At 41.0% G+C, this 21,364-nt stretch overlaps 1 protein-coding gene across 3 annotated transcripts in view; it reads right to left on the reverse strand.

The window, feature by feature from the left end:
* Positions 1-16,416: 16,416 nt before the first annotated feature.
* Positions 16,417-21,364, reverse strand: part of IGFBP1 (insulin like growth factor binding protein 1) — an 87,850-nt gene continuing 82,902 nt past the window's right edge. For all 3 annotated transcript variants that reach the window (XM_056520278.1, XM_056520277.1, XM_056520276.1), the window contains one exon: positions 16,417-21,247. In XM_056520278.1, the coding sequence (XP_056376253.1) occupies positions 21,116-21,247 (132 nt within the window). In that variant the 3' untranslated portion in view covers positions 16,417-21,115. The remainder of the gene's footprint in view (positions 21,248-21,364) is intronic.

Here is a 21,364-nt window from a genome sequence, read left to right on the forward strand (position 1 = left end):
ACCAAATTTCATGAAAATTTTGAACATTTTGCATTTTTCTAACTTTAAAACTCTATGTCTGTAAGGAAAATGGATATTCCAAATAAATAATATTTTGATTCACAAATGCAAAATTTCTACTTTATGTTTGCATCATAAAGCTGACATGTTTTTACTTTTGGAAGACATCAGAGGGCTTCAAAGTTCAGCACCGATTTTCCAATTTTTCACAACATTTTCAAAATCTGAATTTTTAAGGGACTTGTTCAGTTTTGAAGTGAATTTGACGGGTCTTCATATTAGAAATACTCCATAAATGATCCCATTATAGAAACTGCACCCCCCAAAGTATTCAAAATGACATTCAGAAAGTGTGTTAACCCTTTAGGTGTTTCACAAGAATAGCAGCAAGGCGAAGGAGATAATTCCTCGTGGTGCCAGAACAGTGGACCCCCCCCCCCCCGCACATGTGACCCCATTTTGGAAACTACACCCCTAACAGAATTTAATAAGGGGTGCAGTGAGTAGTTACACCCCACTGACATCTGACAGATCTTTGGAACAGTGGGCTGTGCAAATAAAAAAGGAAATTTTTCATTTTCACAGACCACTGTTCCAAAAATCTACAGACACCTGTGGGGCATAAATGCTCCCTGCACCCCTTTTTACATTACGGGAGGGGTGTAGTTTCCAAAATGGGGTCATATGTGGGGGGGTCCACTGTTCTGGCACTATGGGGGCTTTGTAAACACACATGGCCTTCAATTTTGGACACATTCTCTTGCCAAAAGCTCAATGGCGCTCCTTCTCTTCTGAGCATTGTAGTGTGCCAGGAGAGCTCTTTACATCCACATATGGGGTATTTTCTTACTCAGAAGAAATGTGGCTACAAATTTTGAGGTGCTTTTTTTCCTATTCTCCCTTGTGAAAATAAAAAATATAGGGTAACACCAGCATTTTAGGGGAAAAAAAATGATTTTTCATTTTCACATCCAACTTTAACGAAAATTTGTCAAACACAAAATTTGTGGGGTGTTAAGGCTCACTTTAGCCCTTCTTAGATTCCTTGAGGGGTGTAGTTTCCAAAATGCGGTCAAATCTTGGTATTTCTTGTTTTTCGTTTATTTGCAGGGTCTGGAAAAAAGGTTCCCGGGATGTTCGGCGCCAACCGTAGATGGAATGAAGATTTGGTGAGTCTCAGTTATTTAAAAGTGTTCTTTATTGCCGTATCAGACACGTTTCGAGGTCTTGCACCTCTTTATCAATGATTATGGCATACATACATAAAAGCATTATCACTGGCTTTTTATAGTTTCTAAAATGGGCGACGGAGAGTACAATTGGATGAGTAAAAAGAGTGTCATAAGGCTGCGCTCTGGTGTGTTGTAGTGGCGCTGTCTGATGACATAGGAGTGTTTCATTCATAAAGTAAAAAAAAAAAAAAAAAAATGATCACTTTTGTTTAGCAGTAAAATGTGGCCATACATTAAAAGCAAGGATTGCGAAAATCCCCTTCAATCTATCATGCATTACCGTGTACGATACTCCGAGAGCAGAATTCTCCGGAGGCTCACAACAGGACTTCAACCCACAAGAAGATAACATATTAGAGAATATGTCATCACCTCATTTTTTGGAACTTACCACTCAAATGACCCCCACTCCGACGCACCAAGCACGAGCCGACCCGGTAACCAAACTAATAACGAACTACTACAGTCCGGCACAAATGAAAAGAAAAACACCAGAAGAAGAACAAAACAAGGATGCAGAGGAAAGAGAAAGAAACAGCAACAGAAACACAAAAAAGAACAAGAAAAAGTACTAGAAATATTCAATCTGTCTAGTCATAACCTAAAAGAGGCAGAACGAGAAGTCCTAAGCAAAGGACTCTCCTTCTGCCCGAACGGAAAAATAGATGAATTTAAACTTTTTGTGGATCTGAATAAATATATAAGAAAATTAACACTAACCAGACATTTTGCCATGATCACTCAACAAACACCAGTCCCTCCTTCAGAAAACAACACTGCCATCTGTTTGATCCCACCTCCCATTCACACAGATCTAAAGCCCAAGTCCACGTTTTACCCTACACATCATAAGGGTCCGTTTCTGGAAACATTTTTCACATTGGTCTCTGACGAATTTCGGAATATAAACAATAGAAAAAAGGAGACATATAAAAGAAAAGGAAACATAACACAAGATCAAACAGCAGCCATAAAATCATTGGCAGAAAACAGGAGAATAGTCATACGCAGTGCTGACAAGGGAGGTGGAGTAGTCATTCAAGATCGAACAACATATATATCAGAAGCACTCAGAATCATTTCTGACTCAGACTATTAAGTTGCCCTCCCTGAAGACCCCATCAAACAATACCAAGAAAGATGTCACCGCATGATAGAAGAAGCATTCCAAAGTGGGGTTCTCAACAAAAAAGAAAAAGAACATCTCAAAATCAAAAACCCAAAAAACCCCACGTTCTACCATCTGCCAAAGGTCCATAAGGATCAAAAGAATCCTCCCGGCCGACCCATAATTTCTGGGATTGGCTCAGTAACAAGTAACCTTTCACAATATGTAGATCTCCTTTTACCAAAATACGTTGTCAATCTCACATCACATCTAAAAGACACCCCTAATCTTATTCAGATCCTTGGTGAACAAGAATGGAAATCAAATTACAAATGGGCAACTCTGGATGTGGCAGCTTTGTACTCAAACATCCCTCATCAAAAAGGCATGGACGTAATCAAATCCATCCTAGAAAAAGATCAAACAATGCCACAGGAACAAAGGAATTTCATTACCGACAGCATAAAATTCATTTTAGAACACAACCACTTCCAGTTTGAAGGCAAGATATATAGACAAACCACAGGCACGGCAATGGGCACACGTTTTGCCCCATCCTTTGCAAATCTCTACATGGGAGCCTATGAAGAACAACTCATTTACAGCACACACCAGTGGAGAAATAACATCATCCTGTATAAAAGATACATTGACGATCTTCTCTTCATCTGGGAAGGTTCGATAGAATCATTCCAAAACTTCACGGCATACCTCAACACCATTACATGGCACCTAAATCTAACGGGCAAATGCAATGCCACATCCATAGAATATTTGGACCTTGAGCTTACTTCTGAAAAATCAACAATCATCACAAAAACTTATTTCAAAAGCGTGGACTGTAACAGCCTTCTAGAATACAACAGCTGTCATTACCATAAATGGAAAAAAAACATTCCCTTTGGTCAATTTCATAGACTTCATAGAAATTGCACCAAACTTACGGATTTTGTATCACAGAGCAAAATTATAAAAAAAAGACTATTGGAAAAAGGCTATCCCAAAAAAAATAATTCAAGCAGCCTATGAAAAAACATATACATCCACAAGGACAATAGTCAAAAACACACAAGGAAAACTCCAAACAACAAAAAAAAGGACAAGAACAATAAAAGTACAACTTTATTACGGATTATACTGCAGACAGAGTAAGAAACTGTAAATTATGTATAAACATCAACCACAATGCAAAAACGTTCAAAAGCAACCAAACAGGCGAAACATTCAAAATAAAATCTAGAATAGACTGCAACTCAACCCATGTCATTTATCTAATAGAATGTGGTTGTGGCCTACAATACGTTGGACGAACCTCACAAACCCTAAGAAATCGTATGAGTGGACACCGTTTCAATGTCACACATAAATTTCTCAAACACAGCGTATCCAGACACGCAACTGAAAAACATAACAACAACTTCAAAGCATTCAGAATCATTGGAATCGAACAGATATCGGACAACTGCAATGATAGATTTGAAAGACTCTGTAGGAGAGAGTCATTTTGGATCTTCTAGATCAACACTTTAACCCCCTTGGGCCTTAATGAAAATATTGACAATATATAACAATTTATACACCCGGAATCCAACACTGGAAAATCTTCAGAAAACCACCAAATGGGAAATCATCCAAAAATCCCTAAATACCAACCACTCCACAACCCCGACATACTGTCCTCCAATCCAAAACCCAACAAAATACAGCCTATCACCCATTTTTCACAGGCAGCCCATTGAACACCACCTATCCCACATACATAGCGTACAGCATGTCATACACAACATAATACCAACTACACACACGTCTCTCGCAACCTACCCACAGGCCCCTCCCCCCCTTTTTTTTAAGCGCTGCAGTACCATCATTAGAGATCACCGCTGCAGCCACATACAGCATGCCATCCACCAACAATCAATAACACCCATCTACAAGCCCATACATTCTAAAGCGCTACAGTACCATCTTATGAAACCGCTGCTGTCACACCTATACACACCAGCGCTAACAAAACACCCCTCTCCACAAACTAAACCATGACAGCACCACAGCATCCTTTTGCCATCCCCATATCCATATATACCAAAACACACCTACCATACCACACACCTGGTAATAACCAGCACAGCAATACCCGTCCGATCATCCGGAAATAAGAGACAACTGCATCAAGGACCCAAACCCTCTCTTCTACAAATTAAAATAAAAATAAATAAAAATAGTTACAAACATGGACACGAAATAACATGGACACGAAATAACCACCATCTAGCAGAAAAAAGCGCAACGGCCCGACAAATGACATCTCACGCAGCATCTCTGTCAATAGGACATCTCCACCACCTGGCATCAGACACGCATCATCCAACCATTGCTAAAAACAGAAGTAACACATCTGACATACTCACATCACCGCATAACACTATACCTCCTCATACAACATGGAACATTCTCGCAATCCTTGCTTTTAATGTATGGCCACATTTTACTGCTAAATAAAAGTGATCATTTTTTTTTTTTTACTTTATGAATGAAACACTCCTATGTCATCAGACAGCGCCACTACAACACACCAGAGCGCAGCCTTATGACACTCTTTTTACTCATCCAATTGTACTCTCCGGCACCCATTTTAGAAACTATAAAAAGCCAGTGATAATGCTTTTATGTATGTATGCCATAATCATTGATAAAGGAGTGCAAGACCTCGAAACGCGTCTGATACGGCAATAAAGAACACTTTTAAATAACTGAGACTCACCACATCTACAGTTGGTGCCGAACATCCCGGGAACCTTTTTTCCAGACCCCGCAAACCAGCTTATCGAGTGTGCTGCCACACATCTCGAGCAACCCGGACGGCTGCACCGCAAACAACATCCAAAGGGATCATATCTACCAGACGTCCACAAGGTTGTTGTGTGCCAACACAACCTTGCAAGGTGAGATCATCATTCATATCCACCTATTTCTTCCACCTAGTACAAACAGTACAGCAGTATGCCCAATAGGTATCTCTGTTTTTGTATTTTTGTATACAGCCCCACCATTGTTTTTCGTTTATGTCAGAACCGCTGAAAATTCAGCCCACCCTGTGCAAATCACCAATTAAGACCTCAAATATACATGGCACACGCTCACTCCTGAGCCATGTTATGCGCCCGCAGAGCACTTTAGCACTTTATGCCCACATATGGGGTAGTTCTGTACTTAGGAGAAATTGCAATACAAATTTTGGGGGTCTTTTTTTTTCCTTTTACCGCTTGTGAAAATTAAAAGTATGGGGCAACAAAAAAAAATGGTTTTTTTACACTAACATGCTGGTGTAGACCCCAACTTTACCTTTTCATAAGGGGTAAAAGGAGAAAAAGCCCCCCAAAATTTGTAATGCAATTTCTCCTGAGTACGGAGATACCCCATATGTGGTCCTAAACTGTTTCCTTGAAATACGACAGGGCACTGAAGTGAGAGAGCGCCATGCGCATTTGAGGCCTAAATTGGGGATTTGAATCCACCACAAAAATACCCTACGGCAGTGTTTCCCAAACAAGGTGTCTCCAACTGTTGCAAAACTCCCAGCATGCCTGGACAGTCAGTGGCTGTCCGGCATTACTGTGAGTTGTTGTTTTTCAACAGCTGGAGGCTCTGTTTTGGAAACAGTGCCGTACAAGACGTTTTTTTTTCCATTGGGGAGGTGGGGTGGAGGGACTGTGTAGGGGTATGTGTATATGTAGTGTTTTATTTTTTATTTGGTGTAGGTGTAGTGTAGTGTTTTTAGGGTGCATTCACACAGGCAGAGGTTTACAATGAGTTTCTCGCTGAGAGTTTGATCTGCGGCAGAAAATTTGCCGCATCTCAAACTTACAGCAGATAACTTGCTGTAAACCCACCCGTGTGAAGGGAGGGGGCAAACCTACAGCTGTTGCAAAAGTACTGACAGACCATACATGCTGGGAGTTGTAGTTATGCAACAGCTGGAGGCACATTGGTTGCGAAACACAGAGTTTGTTACTTAACCAGTGTTTCGCAACCAGTGTGCCTCCAGCTGTTGCAAAATGAGAACTCCCAGCATGTACAGTCTCTCAGTGCATGCTGGGAGTTGTAGTTTTGCAACAGCTGGAGGCACACTGGTTGCAAAACGCTGAGTTAGGTAACAAACTCGGTTTCACAACCAACATGCAACAATCAGCATGTATTGACAGTCGAAGGGCATGCTGAGAGTTGTAGTTTTGCACGGCTGGAGGCACACTGCTACACCTCCCAGCATGTCCTTTTGTAGTCTGTGACTGTTGGGAGTTGTAGTTCTGCAACAGCTGGATGCACACTTTTTCATAGACTGTACATGCTGGGAGTTCTAGTTTTGCAACAGCTGGAGGTACACTGGTTGCGAAAAACTGAGTTAAGTAACAAACTATGTGTTTCGCAACCAATGTGCCTCCAGCTGTTGCAAAACTACAACTCCCAGCATGCCCTTTGGCTGTGCATGCTGCGAGTTGTTGCTAAGCAACAGCAGGAGGTGAACAGGCCTCACCTCCTGCTGTATCCTGCCACCTGCACCGCCGGACCATCTTTGCCATCCCGATGCCGCCCAGTAGGGTATTGACCACCTCACTCCTGCTGGGTAAGGGTGAATGGGGCTGTCTCGGACAGCCCCATTCACCCTTTTTTCCGGGTCACCGGGTCACCAGAGACCCGATTGACCCGGAATAGCTGCAAAGCGCATAGATGTCATAATGGCAATAGATAGGTGGAAGTAGGTGGAAATAAATGTCCAAGAGTTGGGGGAATAGCAATTAACCCCTTCTGATCCGGAAAGCAATTTGAGATCTGGCAGATGAAAACTCTGTGTGAACATAGGTCTGACAGTGCGGTAGTTATAGTAATAGTGAGTCCTGACAGAGACTCCTCATCAAACGCGTTTCGGCGTATTGTAGGAAGTATCCAGACCCCTTCCTCAAATTGGTTTCTGGATCTGAAGGGTTAATTGCTATTCCCCCAACTGTTGGACATTTATTTCCACCCACTTCATCCTATCTATTGCCATTATAACATCTATGCTTGACTTTGCCACCGCTGCCACAGTTTAAACCATCCAGAGAGCGATCAGCCTATGGTCAGCTGACCTGCAATCAGCTGACCGCGACAACCGGAAACTCACCAGCATGTGGCCACGAGGAACATCTTAGACGCCGGCAGGCGCATGACTCGCTGCGGGTTATATCACCGCTGGCTAGAGCACTGGAGAAGGACTAGAGGCCCCGACGGGGAGCGGTGAGTGACACTCAGTGCCGAAACTATCTTCCCCTTACAGGCTATCTACGCCTATTGGCAAGTAGAACTATAACTTACATCTAAAGGACACTATATACCCCTATGTGAAGGGGAAACATTCATTATACCAAAGGTGGCTATATCTGAGGAGATTTTCATTTCTTGCAGATGGACTTTTTATTACATTTACCACATTTGCCATCCTCAAGTGGAACTTCAGTAAACTTTTTGTTTACAGGTGAATATTTACTATTACTGGCCTATATAAACACTGCCACTTAACCATTTGCTAAACTATGAGATACAATTAATCATTCATTCTGTATTGTATTTTATTTTACATTCTCTTTTTTGTCTACATTGTGGGTACAATATTGAGTCCGGCTGTTATAAACCGCATGGGCCCTGCAGATTATTTTTAGACTGTATTTGTGCTATTTTATGTGTTATTATTTTGATATGTGATTAAATCATTTAATCAATTCTACATATTGCCGAAGTCCATCATATACTTTTTTGAGGTAGGACACTGAGGACTGTGGTGATTACTCTCTTTTTAATACTCTTTCTCTCCCTGGGTAAGGGGGTCACAGTTAACCTTGTGCCCTCTGCTGTGAGCTCCACTTTCTCTCTTTTTTCTCTTTTTTTTGTCTCTCTTTGTCTCTCTTTTTTAGTCATCTGTATTATGTGCTTTATTTATTATTTTTCATCTTAACAAGCTTGTTCCAGTCCCCTTTAGGTCCGATCTAGATGGGTATTACCTTCACTCTTAACCTCTTAAGGACCCAGCCATTTTACACCTTAGGACCCGGCCATTTTTTGCACATCTGACCACTGTCACTTTAAACATTAATAACTCTAAAAATGCTTTTAGTTATCATTCTGATTCCGAGACTGTTTTTTTGTGACATATTCTACTTTAACATAGTGGTAAAATTTTTTGGTAACTTGCATCCTTTCTTGGTGAAAAATCCCCAAATTTTATGAAAAATTTGAAAATTTTGCATTTTTCTAACTTTGAAGCTCTCTGCTTGTAAGGAAAATGGATATTCAAAATATTTTTTTTATACACATATACAATATGTCTACTTTATGTTTGCATCATAAAATTGACGTGTTTTTACTTTTGGAAGACACCAGAGGGCTTCAAAGTTCAGCAGCAATTTTCCAATTTTTCACAAAATTTCCAAACTCACTATTTTTCAGGGACCAGTTCAGGTTTGAAGTGGATTTGAAGGATCTTCATCTTAGAAATACCCCACAAATGACCCCATTATAAAAACTGCACCCCCCCAAAGTATTCACCAAAGTATTCACCCTTTAGGTGTTTCACAGGAATAGCAGCAAAGTGAAGGAGAAAATTCACAATCTTCATTTTTTACACTCGCATGTTCTTGTAGACCCAATTTTTGAATTTTTACAAGGGGTAAAAGGAGAAAATGTATACTTATATTTGTAGCCCAATTTCTCTCGAGTAAGCACATACCTCATATGTCTATGTAAAGTGTTCGGCGGGCTCAGAAGCGAAGGAGCGACAAGGGGATTTTGGAGAGTACGTTTTTCTGAAATGGTTTTTGGGGGGCATGTTGCATTTAGGAAGCCCCTATGGTGCCAGAACAGCAAAAAAGAAACACATGCCAGACCATTTTGGAAACAAGACCCCTTGAGGAACGTAACAAGGAATTAAGTGAGCCTTAATACCCCACATGTGTTTCACGACTTTTGCATATGTAAAAAAATAAAATAAAATTTCACAAAAATGTGTGTTTCCCCCCAAATTTTCCATTTTTGCAAGGGTTAATAGCAGAAAATACCCCCCAAAATTTGTAACCCCATCTCCTCTGAGTATGGAGGTACCCCATAAGTTGACCAGAAGTGCACTACGGGCGAACTACAATGCTCAGAAGAGAAGTAGTCATATTTGGCTTTTTGAGAGCAAATTTTGCTCGGGGGCGTGTCGCATTTAGGAAGCCCCTATGGTGCCAGGAGAGCAAAAAAAACCCCACATGGCATACCATTTTGGAAACTAGACCCCTTGAGGAACGTAACAAGGAAGGCTTGCAAACATTCAGAATAGGTCCAATTACCCATACGGTTAGCGAACTTATTACGTGTAAAACAAAAAATGTGGTCTATGTTATATTTTGCCCATGTGGCTTCTACTATATAGGGAAAACAATCAGACAAATGTGCGCTAGAATCAGAGAGCACTTTTACTCTCTACGCACTAAAAAGGGAGCTCCCAGATTTATTTCCCATGTAGTGGAAGCCCATGGAGGAAGTCACGAATCATTAAGGTTTGCAGGAATAGAAAAAGTAGCTGCACGATCGGGGCTAAGATCTGATAAAAACCTTCTTAGAAGAGAGACACAATGGATAATTGCTACTGACGCAACGGGAGTCTTAGGGCTTAATGATAAAGTTGATGTCTCAGTTTGTTTCTAAGAGTGTTTTTTATGATACTAGTCCTGGCAGTCTGAACAAGGAGCTAGATCTAAGTAGGAACAAGCTTAACTAAGCAACCTCCTCCCCTTCTTTTAACGTCACAAGGTGTGTTAGATGGTGATAGGTCCAATTACTAAACTCACCTGTATAAGAAGATGACATGTTCCGGTAAAGAGTTAGGCCCGTTGAAGCACTACTAAGTGCGAAACACAGGTGTCGCCTCTCTGTGGTACCCCCCTTGTACCATCCGTCGTCTCCCCGAGAATTGTACTACGGCTGTGAGCAACGTGCAATAAAATCTGCTGAATTGGAAACCCGGTGAGTGCCGACTTTTCTTTGTCTTCTCATGTACTGATGGTATATTCTACATGAGTCTGAGCACCACCGTATCCCCATTCCGCTACAGCGACTTAGTGTCCACCCGCTTTCAGGTTCAGAAATTAGCAGTGCCGAACTACTCATCTATACGTAACAAGGAATAAAGTGAGCCTTAATACCCCACAGGGGTTTCACGACTTTTGCATACGTAAAAAAAAAAAATTTCACTAAAATGTGTGTTTCCCCCCAAATTTCACATTTTTGAAAGGGTTATTAGCAAAAAATATCCCCCAAAATTTGAAACTCCATCTCTTCTGAGTATGGAGGTACCCCATAAGTTGACCTGAAATGCACTATGGGCGAACTAAAATGCTCAGAAGAGAAGGAGTCATATTTGGCTTTTTGAGAGCAAATTTTGCTTGGGGGTCGCATTTAGGAAGCCCCTATGGTGCCAGGACAGCAAAATAACCCCCACATGGCATACCATTTTGGAAACTAGACCCTTTGAGGAATGTAACAAGGGGTACAGTGAGCATTTACCCCCACTGGTGTCTGTCAGATCTTTGGAAAAGTGGGCTGTACAACATTTTTAATTTGCACAGCCCACTGTTCCAAAGATCTGTCAGACACCAGTGGGGGTAAATTCTCACTGCACCCCTCATTACATTCTGTGAGGGGTGTAGTTTCCGAAATGGGGTCACACGTTGGGTTTTGTTTTTTTTGCGGTTGTCAAAACCACTGTAACAATCAGCCATCCTGTGCAAATCACCTCAAATGTACATGGTGCACTCTCCCTTCTGAGCCTTGTTGTGCGCCCCCAGAGCCCTGTGCGCCCACATATGGGGTATCTCCGTAGTCGGGAGAAATTGCATTACAAATTTTTGGGGGCTTTTTTCCCTTTTACCTCTTGTCAAAATGAAAAGTATAGGGCAACACCAGCATGTTAGTGTAAACAATTTATTTTTTTACACTAACATGCTGGTGTAGACCCCAACTTCACCTTTTCATAAGGGGTGAAAGGAGAAAAAGCCCCCCAAAATTTGTTAGGCAATTTCTCCCGAGTACGGCGATACCCCATATGTGGCCCCAAACTGTTGCCTTGAAATACGACAGGGCTCCAAAGTGAGAGCGCCATGTGCATTTGAGGCCTGAATTAGGGATTTGCACAGGGGTGGACATAGGGGTATTCTGCGCCAGTGATTCCCAAACAGGGTGCCTCCAGCTGTTGCAAAACTCCCAGCATGCTTGGACAGTCAACAGCTGTCCAGCAATACTGGGAGTTGTTGTTTTGCAACAGCTGGAGGCTCTATTTTGGAAACAGTGGCATACCAGACGTTTTTCATTTTTATTGGGGAGGGGAGGGGGGCTGTTTAGGGGAATATGTAGTGTTTTTTACTTTTTATTTTATTTTGTGTTAGTGTAGTGTAGTGTAGTGTTTTTAGGGTACAGTCACATGGGCGGGGGATTACAGCGAGTTTCCCGCTGCGAGTTTGAGCTGCCGCGCAAAATTTGCTGCATCGCAAACTTGCAGCCGGATACTCACTGTAAGCCCCCTGCCCATGTGAATGTACCATGTACATTCACAGGGGGGGGGGATGTGTAGTTTTGCAACATCCGGAAGGGCACAGTGGTCTCCAAACTGTGGACCTCCAAATGTTGCAAAACTGCAACTCCCAGCATGCCCAGATGCCAAGGGCTGTCTGGGCATGCTGGGAGTTGTAGTATACAGGGTCCCATTACAGCAATGCATGTCGCTTTATGGCAACGTGCATTGCTGTAAAGGGCCCGACCGCGGCTGAAGAGGAACCCACCTGTCGCCGCCGCCGTCTTCATCGCCGGGATCCGGGTCTTCAGGGACGAGGTATGTACCGGGGCCGGGCCCCGGCACTCCCCCCATCCCCCGCCGCGTCCTCCGGTCTTCCTTCCATCCTCTCCGGACTTCCAGGGGCCGGGCAGGGCGGGAGGAAGTAACTGCCCCCCCCCCTGTGATTGGTCGGTTAGCTAACCGAAGAATCGCAGGGGTTAGGAGGAGGTGGCAGGCTTGCCACCTCGCTCCTATACTTTAGCATGGTCCTGGCTGTCTGTGACAACCGGGATCATGCAAAATTACCGGGTGGTCGGGTCCCAGAGACCCGATCAGCCCGGTATCGCCGCAGATTGCAAGGGTGATTTCCCTTGCAATTTGTGGCGATCGCCGACATGGGGGGCCTACATGGCCCCCCTCAGCGTTTGCCCTGGATGCCTGCTGAAGCATTTCAGCAGGCATCCGCTTCCGATCTCTGCCCGGCGCGTGGCAGGGACCGGAAAACGCCAGGGCGTATGGATACGCCCTTGGTCCTTAAGGCCCAGGGTGTGAGGGTGTATCCATACGCCCTGGGTCCTTAAGAGGTTAACACACTCACTCACTGCATGTTCACCATCACTGTTTTATTTGTAATTTAAATGTTGTTTTATATGATGTCTCTTTCGGAAAAGAGATACGTATTTTGGCTTTTCATATTTCTTCCTCAGTCTTCACTATTTTACGATGCCAATTCTCTTATTACTCCCAAATAAGGGATCATTTTTTGGCACTCTGGGATGAAGCCACCGTGCCTTCCCATGCCTCAGTGGCATCTACCAGCAATCAGGGATACTTCATGCCGCTTTATTTTGGTGTGAATAAGCCAGAAAAATGGGTGAGTTTAAATGGTTACCATGGGTTACAGCGTGTCACCATAACTGAGCCTTAAAAACACTTTAAAACTTCTTGAATACACTCCTAAGTGTTAGACAGGGGATTAGAGTTGTTAGGCAATATTGAAAACATGTTTAGGGGCTTATTTCATTGCCAGTTCGAGTCGAACCAAACTCAGGATTTCAAAAAAGTTCGGCGAGTCCAGCGAACCAAACTTTTCAAAAGCATGCTCAACTCTAATTGTCTCTTATGGCGATACACAATCTATGTAGTTTTATTCCTTTTCACAACAAAATCCTTTTTGTTTGCTATTGTGTTGCCATAGCTTTTTATTTTTTTGTCTGACCGTGTTGTATGGGACTTTTTTTTTTGCATGGTGAGCTGCACTTTTTATTGGTACAATTTTTGCAATACCTGCTACCTTTTCATAATTTTTATTCCCCTTTTTTTGGAGGCAAGGTGACTAAATTTCTTGAGCATTTCTTGAGCATCATTGTTTTTTTTTTTTTTTTCTATGGGGTTCACTGTGTGGGATAAATAACATAATTTTAAAAAGAACAAAAAAAAACAAAACTGTTTTCCAGTTGGAGAATAGCAGTAAGAACTTAAATTTTATTGTAGCATAAAAGAAGCATATCCAACAGTCAAAGGTCTCATGCACACCAGATCTGATGAGTTTTGGTCACGAGGGCCTTAGTCATAGATCATGATTAAGGTCCACGTGACCATAATGCGTCAGATCCGATGTTCACGAGACCTCTGACTGTTGGATTTACTGCTTTTATGCTACAATAAAGTTGATGGTTTTACCATTATTCTCCAGCTGGAAAACTGTTCTTTTGCTCCTGGTATCCTTGTGGCTCTGCTCTGAGCTATCCATGCTGGAGAAGTTGTCCAAATTGAGAGGTGAGGGCTGGCCATAATGTACGTATGTGCATTTTGGATTTGTCTTTACGAGCATGGCAATGTCTATTATGTATAGTTTATAAATTTTTTCGTGACAATATAGGGCTTTATTGGGAGGTCGTTGGTTCTTGGTTGTCTACTGTGGAAGGCTGCAGTGAGACCTTAACATCACATTCTTTAACTTTGTTGTGCTGGGGTCCACGCAATCAACCTTGGTGAGCACCCATGCACACTAAGCGGTTTTGAGTTAATCTTGCAGTATTTCACTATGGAGCTTTTTTAGTATTATCGGGGAAGGGGCATTTATTCATTCATTTATTTCGGCACAATCTCGGTTTCGGCAGCTGTGGTGGGATCTCGGATGTGATTAACAGCCATCTCCCACTTTTCGATCCCCTACGGCATGTCCTGGAGAGCAGAGAATTCACAGGATGTATGGGTCCATCCTTTCACGGGAACGTTCCCGCTACAAGGACATACCCATGCATTCTGGAGAGGAAAGGGGTTAATGGCTGTGTATTGAGTTATTATGAGGAAACAGCAACAGTAAAGGAAAACTGTCAGCTTTCTCCCCCCCCCCCCCTGCACTAACCAGCAGTACTGGCTAGTAGTGTGGGTGACGCTGATCAGCTTGATGCTTACCATGCTCGGATTCGCCACGCCATTCGGCCCTAATCTTCTATTCGGAATATGCTAATGAGGTGCTAACTGGCACCGGCCGTCAGTGCCGCTGGCTGCAGTGCCGCTAGCTGCAGTGCCGCCCAGCTCATGATTATTCCTCCCCTCTCTCTTCATTACAGAGCGGGGAGAAGAGGGAGAGGTGGAGGGAGGGGAGGAATATTTCCCTGCCTCCAAGTTCCTGATCTGCTAAAGCCAGATGTCACAACCGAGGCCGTTCCACCATCAGGATCTAGCTTAAAGAAATCGGTAAGTGACACAGAGGGTTCACACCCTGTGGAGCATTATAATACTATTCCATATTTTGAGTTTGACCCTGATCCTCTTTTTCTGACTTTGTTCCTGCCTGCTACCTTGTATATTGTTGTCTCTCCAGTGTATGATCCAGCCTGTTAACTACGAACCTGTGTTGCCCACCCTGACCTGTTTGCCACATCTCTGTGTATGCCAGTACATTGCCTACATGTGAACTTGGCTAGTTTCCAGACTTGTCTCTGCTTTTTTCCTCCTCATGGAGACACACTTCCTTCTCAATCCATATGACCATATACATACATTTTACTGTTTGTACGAACTTTACTTATTTATTTATTTTTTTCCAATACCCAGTAATAATAATTAATGGCACTTATTCTGATTGGGTGACTGTTACCAGTGGGGTACCACAGGGGTCAGTCTTGGGTCCTGTTCTATTTAATATATTCATTAATGACCTTGAAGAGGAGTTGCATAGTAAAATAGCAATCTTTGCAGATGATACTATACTCTGTAAAGCAGTAAACACCTTAGAGGACAGTGCACTGTTACAAATGGATCAGGATAGGTTGGAGGTTTGGGCTGGGAAGTGGCAGATGAGGTTCAACACTGATAAATGTAAGGTAATGCACATTGGGAGGAAAAATCTGAGCTGGGATTATGTACTAAATGGGAGCACACTTGGGACGACTGACATGGAAAAGGACTTAGGAGTCTTAGGTAACAGTAAATTTAGCTGTAGTGACCAGTGTCGGGCAGCTGCTGCCAAGGCAAATAAAATCATGGGGTGCATCAATAGGGGCATAGATGCCCACGACAGGGAAATAATTCTAATGCTGTACAAATCACTAGTCAGACCACACATGGAATATTGTGTATAGTACTGGGCACCAGTATACAAGAAAGATATAATGGAGCTGGAAAGGGTTCAAAGACGGGCAAACAGGGCAATACAGGGAATGGGAGGACTACAGTACCCAGAAAAATTATCAGAATTGGGGTTATTTAGTTTAGGAAAAAAGAAGGCTTAGGGGAGACCTAATATCTATGAAAGAAGGTTTATTACACCAGCACTGACTTTATGTAACTATGGAACTCTCTGCCAAAGGAGGTGGTCATGGGGAACTCTGTAAAAGAATTCAAAAAGGGGTCTGGATGCATTTTTGGAGAATAATAACATTTCTGGTTATGTATATTAGGTTTCTAGGGACAGAACGTTGATCCAGGGATTTTTACCTCTAGTATGAGGGTTTTTTGCCTTCCTTTGGATCAACTCAGTAGGGACTCATTAGGGATATAGGTTGAACTTGATGGACTCTGGTCTTTTATCAACCTTATTAACTATGTTACTATGTTAACCCCTTTTTTCTAGCTTTACCTGTTATTTTGCTGTATGTCTAACACATACAGCATATGGCTCTAGATACAGCCTTCAAAATAAAACTTTAATTCAAACAAAATAAGACTTATAAATGGGATCTCCTTTTATGAAAAATAAAAGCACTTTCTTTCAAAATGTGCATTTATTGTGTTTTAGCAGTTTACATTTTTTTAAATACACATTTATTGCCCTTTAAACATTTTTACAGAGGAATATACAACAATCAATACAAATGCAATAATTCATTAATAAGAGGTAACTGAAATGATTAGCAGCAAAGTGTATAATACATAATGGATAAATAAAAATATAATGGATACATATGTTAAAGTAGCAGCAACTTAAATTACCTGACCGTAAAGCCAGACAATTAATGAGTTCATAAATGTTGGTAATGGTTTTTATTTATGCATGACACCTATAGAATATGGAAAGTATCAAACCTGCCCCCAGAATGTATATTTTGTAAAGAATACACAAATAATTAATGTGGAAGATAACATGTAGACATAAAAATATATATATTTTAACTAAACTTAATATTGTTGGGTAAAACAAAAAACTATGTTTTGGTGGAACCCTAGAAGACTTTGTTAGACTGCCATTGCATGAAATACCTTATGTTGAAGGTATTCAGTTTTTTTTGCAAGACTAATATAATTTATCAGTTTCATACATTTTATAAGACTCCAATGTAGAATATTATAACAAGTAAAAAGAATGAAAGCACAAATTTAAATAAGAAACTATTTTAAGTGATGTAATGTATTGTAAAATTGTGTCAGCCCTTTGCTATATACAGATCTGTAAACTTGATATGGTGAAGAGGTATTGTAGTAAAATAATAAAAATGTAAAAAAGATTACGCAAACTATTTTGCTTACTAAGCACACCTCCATTTCCTTCTGCCTTAATTGAGAAGTATTTTTTTTCACAAATGTGTTAAAAACATAAATATAAGCAACTTACTAATATCTCTAAGATGCTCATAGCCATTTTGACACTTTCTTTAGCCACTCAACTTGCCATTTCTGTTCTGAAAATGACAGCAATGGAGGTTCATGTGATAAGTTGTCAAAATGGAGCATACCTTGTATTAAAGATATATTAGTAAGCTGTTATTACTTATAAACTTTACAAATGTAAAAGTGAAGCAGTCCCTTTAAGTAGGCCTCATGGATATGACAGAGCATGCCACTGTATGAACTTGGAGACATATGAAGTTACAATAATGCCCCATACACGTCTAGGGATGCAATAATAATACATTTCAATCGGTCTCATTTACAGAATGCTTTGTGTCTGGGAGTGTTTATATTTAGGAAAGGAGTAAAGGATGTGTAGTTATTATGTTAAACAGAGAATAGATATGTAAATGATATGGCTAAATCAGTTATTGCAATAGAATCACTTATAAAGATAGCTTACATTTTACAATTGCATATTTGGAATGTCATGCATAAATAGTGTAGTCTTCTGTTTCCATAACTCTGCATTATTAAATTCACACATGATTAGAAGTAAATTATCTTAAAAAATGAGTAGCCATAAAGAACACAGGAGGAGCAACCGAATAATCAGTAATAGTCAGTGGTTACAGTATAGAAAAATGCATTTATTTGGTAGATAACTATTACCCAAAAAACATCCCCATTTACTTCCCCATAAACAGTCACTGTTCATAATATTTTAATGGATGGGGGGAGTTAGTTGCTAATAGACACCTCTAGTGTAATTATTTTCCCATTGGACACAAAGTATCTAACAGATTAAAGTCATATATGTCAGAATCTTTGTTTCTGGTGACATCAAGCAGCAGAAATATTTGACTGACTCCATAGAAATAAGATTCTTGACAAACCATGTTGAAAGTTGTGACATTTGCTAATACTGTAAAAACCTTATTGCTTGGGCCAGCTTTATAGCCATATATTAGAGGTAAATTCTCACAGGCAAAACTGGCTATTAAAAAGCCACTATTGCATTTGTATAGACAGCTTTAGAGAGATAATTATGAGCTGATAAAGATGGATGTAGGATTAATTCACAGAAGGTAAGCAGTTAAAGAGTAACAGGATACATGTTTGTGTATGATCGAGACCTATTAAAGCTCTACTGTACCTGTCTGTTTTTCTATAAAGATTTGTTGAGTTCATAAAATCATATAGAAGATAATATATTCCTTTGGACCCTGTGTTAAAAGTTATTTCTGGGGACGAATACCTCCATACCAAGGGTACTCCAAAAAGCAACATATGGTGCTGAGAGTCCCCTAATCTGGGGTACAGTCCTAAGAAGGCATAATGTTATTATGAAGTAAATTATACCAATAATAGTATAAATGTGTGAGATTTGAGGTCAAGCTGTGTCTTCTGGTAGTTATAGTGTTAAGAATAAAACGGTTGGAGTCAGTGTGTTCAGACCCTGACTAAGCACTATAATGAGTAGGGAGAAGAGTGCCCTAAGCAAGACAAACTACAATGTAAGTCTATGGGATTTTCTTGGTTTGTTGCACACTTCTTTACCTGCTCATTATAGCAATGAGCACTCAGACTCACAACAAATCTTTTGACTTGTCTATATTACATGTTAAAAGTGTAAGGAACCGAAGGGTTAACTTGCACTGAAAGCTTTTGTTTTGTCTTGTTGCTTTGGTTATGCCTGTCTGCTGAGACTGGTCAGCTGAACTAGATTGAACACCTGGTCTGGATCTATTTAAGCTGGCAGTCTACTCCCAGTCGTTCTGTTTGTCTCCTAGCTAGCTTTATACTGTATCTTTAATATCTGGCATTTTGATTTTTGGATCAGCTCTCTGACTTTTTTCTCTGGTATTAGCATTTTTGTACTTCGTGCTCTCCTGGTTTAGACTCTGCTCTCTGACTACGTATTTTTGTGTCCGCGTGTTTAGGTTTGTTTTGTGTTAGTTGTGTGCCTCCAGCCTTTCACAACCTTTTGTCAGTTTTCTAGTTTATTGTTTTGATTGTCCCTCATTTATTTATGAAGGGACTGTCCCTGTGGTTATGGACCTGTCGCCTAGGGCAGGTACGTAAGTAAGCAGGGATGGGGGAGTGCGAGAGAATAGTGTGCACTCCTTCCTAGCCTATACGTGACATTTTTAGCAAGCCGTAGCATTGGCAAAATCTTCTGAGCTCTTCTGGAGTGCGGATGGACCCTATCTGTATAGGTTCCTCCTCAGGCATCGACTGGTGTTTAGGGACAGAACAGGAGACAGGCAAAAAAGGAGACGAAGAACAAGATTCCCATCTGCGTTCACGTAAGCGTCTATCTAAATGAGCTGCTAAAGTCATAGCTTGGTCTAAGGTATCAGGAGAGGGGTAGGTCACTAACATATCCTTCAGGGCATCAGATAACCCCAGTCTAAATTGGCAAATCAAAACTGGGGTATTCCATCTGGAAGCCACACACCACTTTCTGAAGTCTGCACAATACTCCTCAACAGGTCTGCGCCCTTGCTTTAATGTACGCAACTGAGATTAAGCGTACATAGCACGGTCTGGTTCAATCCCACAAATAAAGTGTCCACTGAGGACAACTCTGAAGCATTGTGATCAAGGGAATATACCTATTCCTGGGGATCCCCTTGCAGAAGAGATGTAACAATACCTACTCTTTGGGCCTCAGAACCAGACGTTAAGGTCTTAACCTAAAGTATAATTTGCAGCTCTCACAGAAAGTTTTGAATTCTTTCCGGTTACCAGAAAATCGATCCGGGAGACTAACTTGTGGCTCTAAAAGAGTTGAAGGTGGAGAAGTAGGATCAGTAGTGCATGATGACTCAAGCTCTAGGATTCTGGCCAGCAACCTTTGAATCAGCTGCTCCTGGTGTTCCAACCTGTCAATGAAGTCCTGGTTGACTCTAGACTGAGATTGATATTTCTCTTTCTGATGTACCTTCTCAGCTATATCCTGGACCAACTCAGCAAGGTTCTGCATCTGACCAACCAGAGCTGTCATGGGGTCCATGACTAACAACTAAACAGATGCAGTAGTTGGGCTTGCTAAAGAGTTCTGTTTGTCTCCTAGCTAGCTTTATACTGTATCTGTGATATCTGGTATTTTGAGCGTTTGGCTCTCCTCTCTGACTACGTATTTTTGTGTGTGTTTAGGTTTGTTTTTTTGTATTTGTGTGCCTCCAGCCTTTCATGACCTTTTGTCAGTTTTGTAGTTTATTGTTTTGACCTTTTGACTGTCCCTCACTTATTTAGAAAGGGACCGTTACCGTGTTTATGGACCTGTCGCCTAGGGCAGTTACGTAAGTAGGCAGGGATAGGGGAGTGGGGGAGAATAGTGTGCACTCCTTCCCTGCCCATAAGTGAAAAAAAGTTTTTTAAAGCGACAGGTACACTTTTAGTTACTAACCCTACTCACTCAGAGTGCATAGCATAGTAGTTTTGAAGCAACTAGCATACTTAGTTGCTAAATATTATATGGAGTATAAATAAAAGTGACATAAAACAGATAGCATATTAAACAATGATATACTCCCCTCCATAATTACTCAAGAGGGCAGTGACGAAAATACAAAACTAAGTGTGTGCGCACAAAAATTTTTTGCTTAACATTGTATTTAAGTCATTAAATACTATACTGATTTCAAAGGTGACCAACAATAAACACAGTAGTAAAATATAATTTATGAGTTAAATAAGTGTTTTGATTTACATTTTTCTAAAAATAGTGTAAATATATTTAGACTTTAAAATAGTACTTATAAATAGTTATGAAAATACATAAGGGAGAAAAAATGAAAATATGTTTAGAATAAATAGTTGAGAAACTGTACACAAATAATATAGACTTCACATACATTCAGTCTTTTGACACTATTCTTGTGCATTCAGGTACTGCTGGCAGTTTAGCTCCCCTCTGTTTTCAGGAGAACCTGGAATTTTCTTTCCAGTTAATGGAAAAACACACCAACATTTTCCCCGCTCGCCATCAAGTGAGGTTTCACACTAAGAAAAAAAGAAGGGATATTTTGAGAAAATGTATGAAAATTTCAACCTTTTCTACTTGATATGTTACATAGCTAGAGGAAACGGTTGACTGGGTTTGTGTCTTGAAACTGCAGG

The sequence above is a fragment of the Hyla sarda genome, chromosome 5 (assembly GCF_029499605.1).
Source record: "Hyla sarda isolate aHylSar1 chromosome 5, aHylSar1.hap1, whole genome shotgun sequence".
Classification (NCBI taxonomy): Eukaryota; Metazoa; Chordata; class Amphibia; order Anura; family Hylidae; genus Hyla; species Hyla sarda.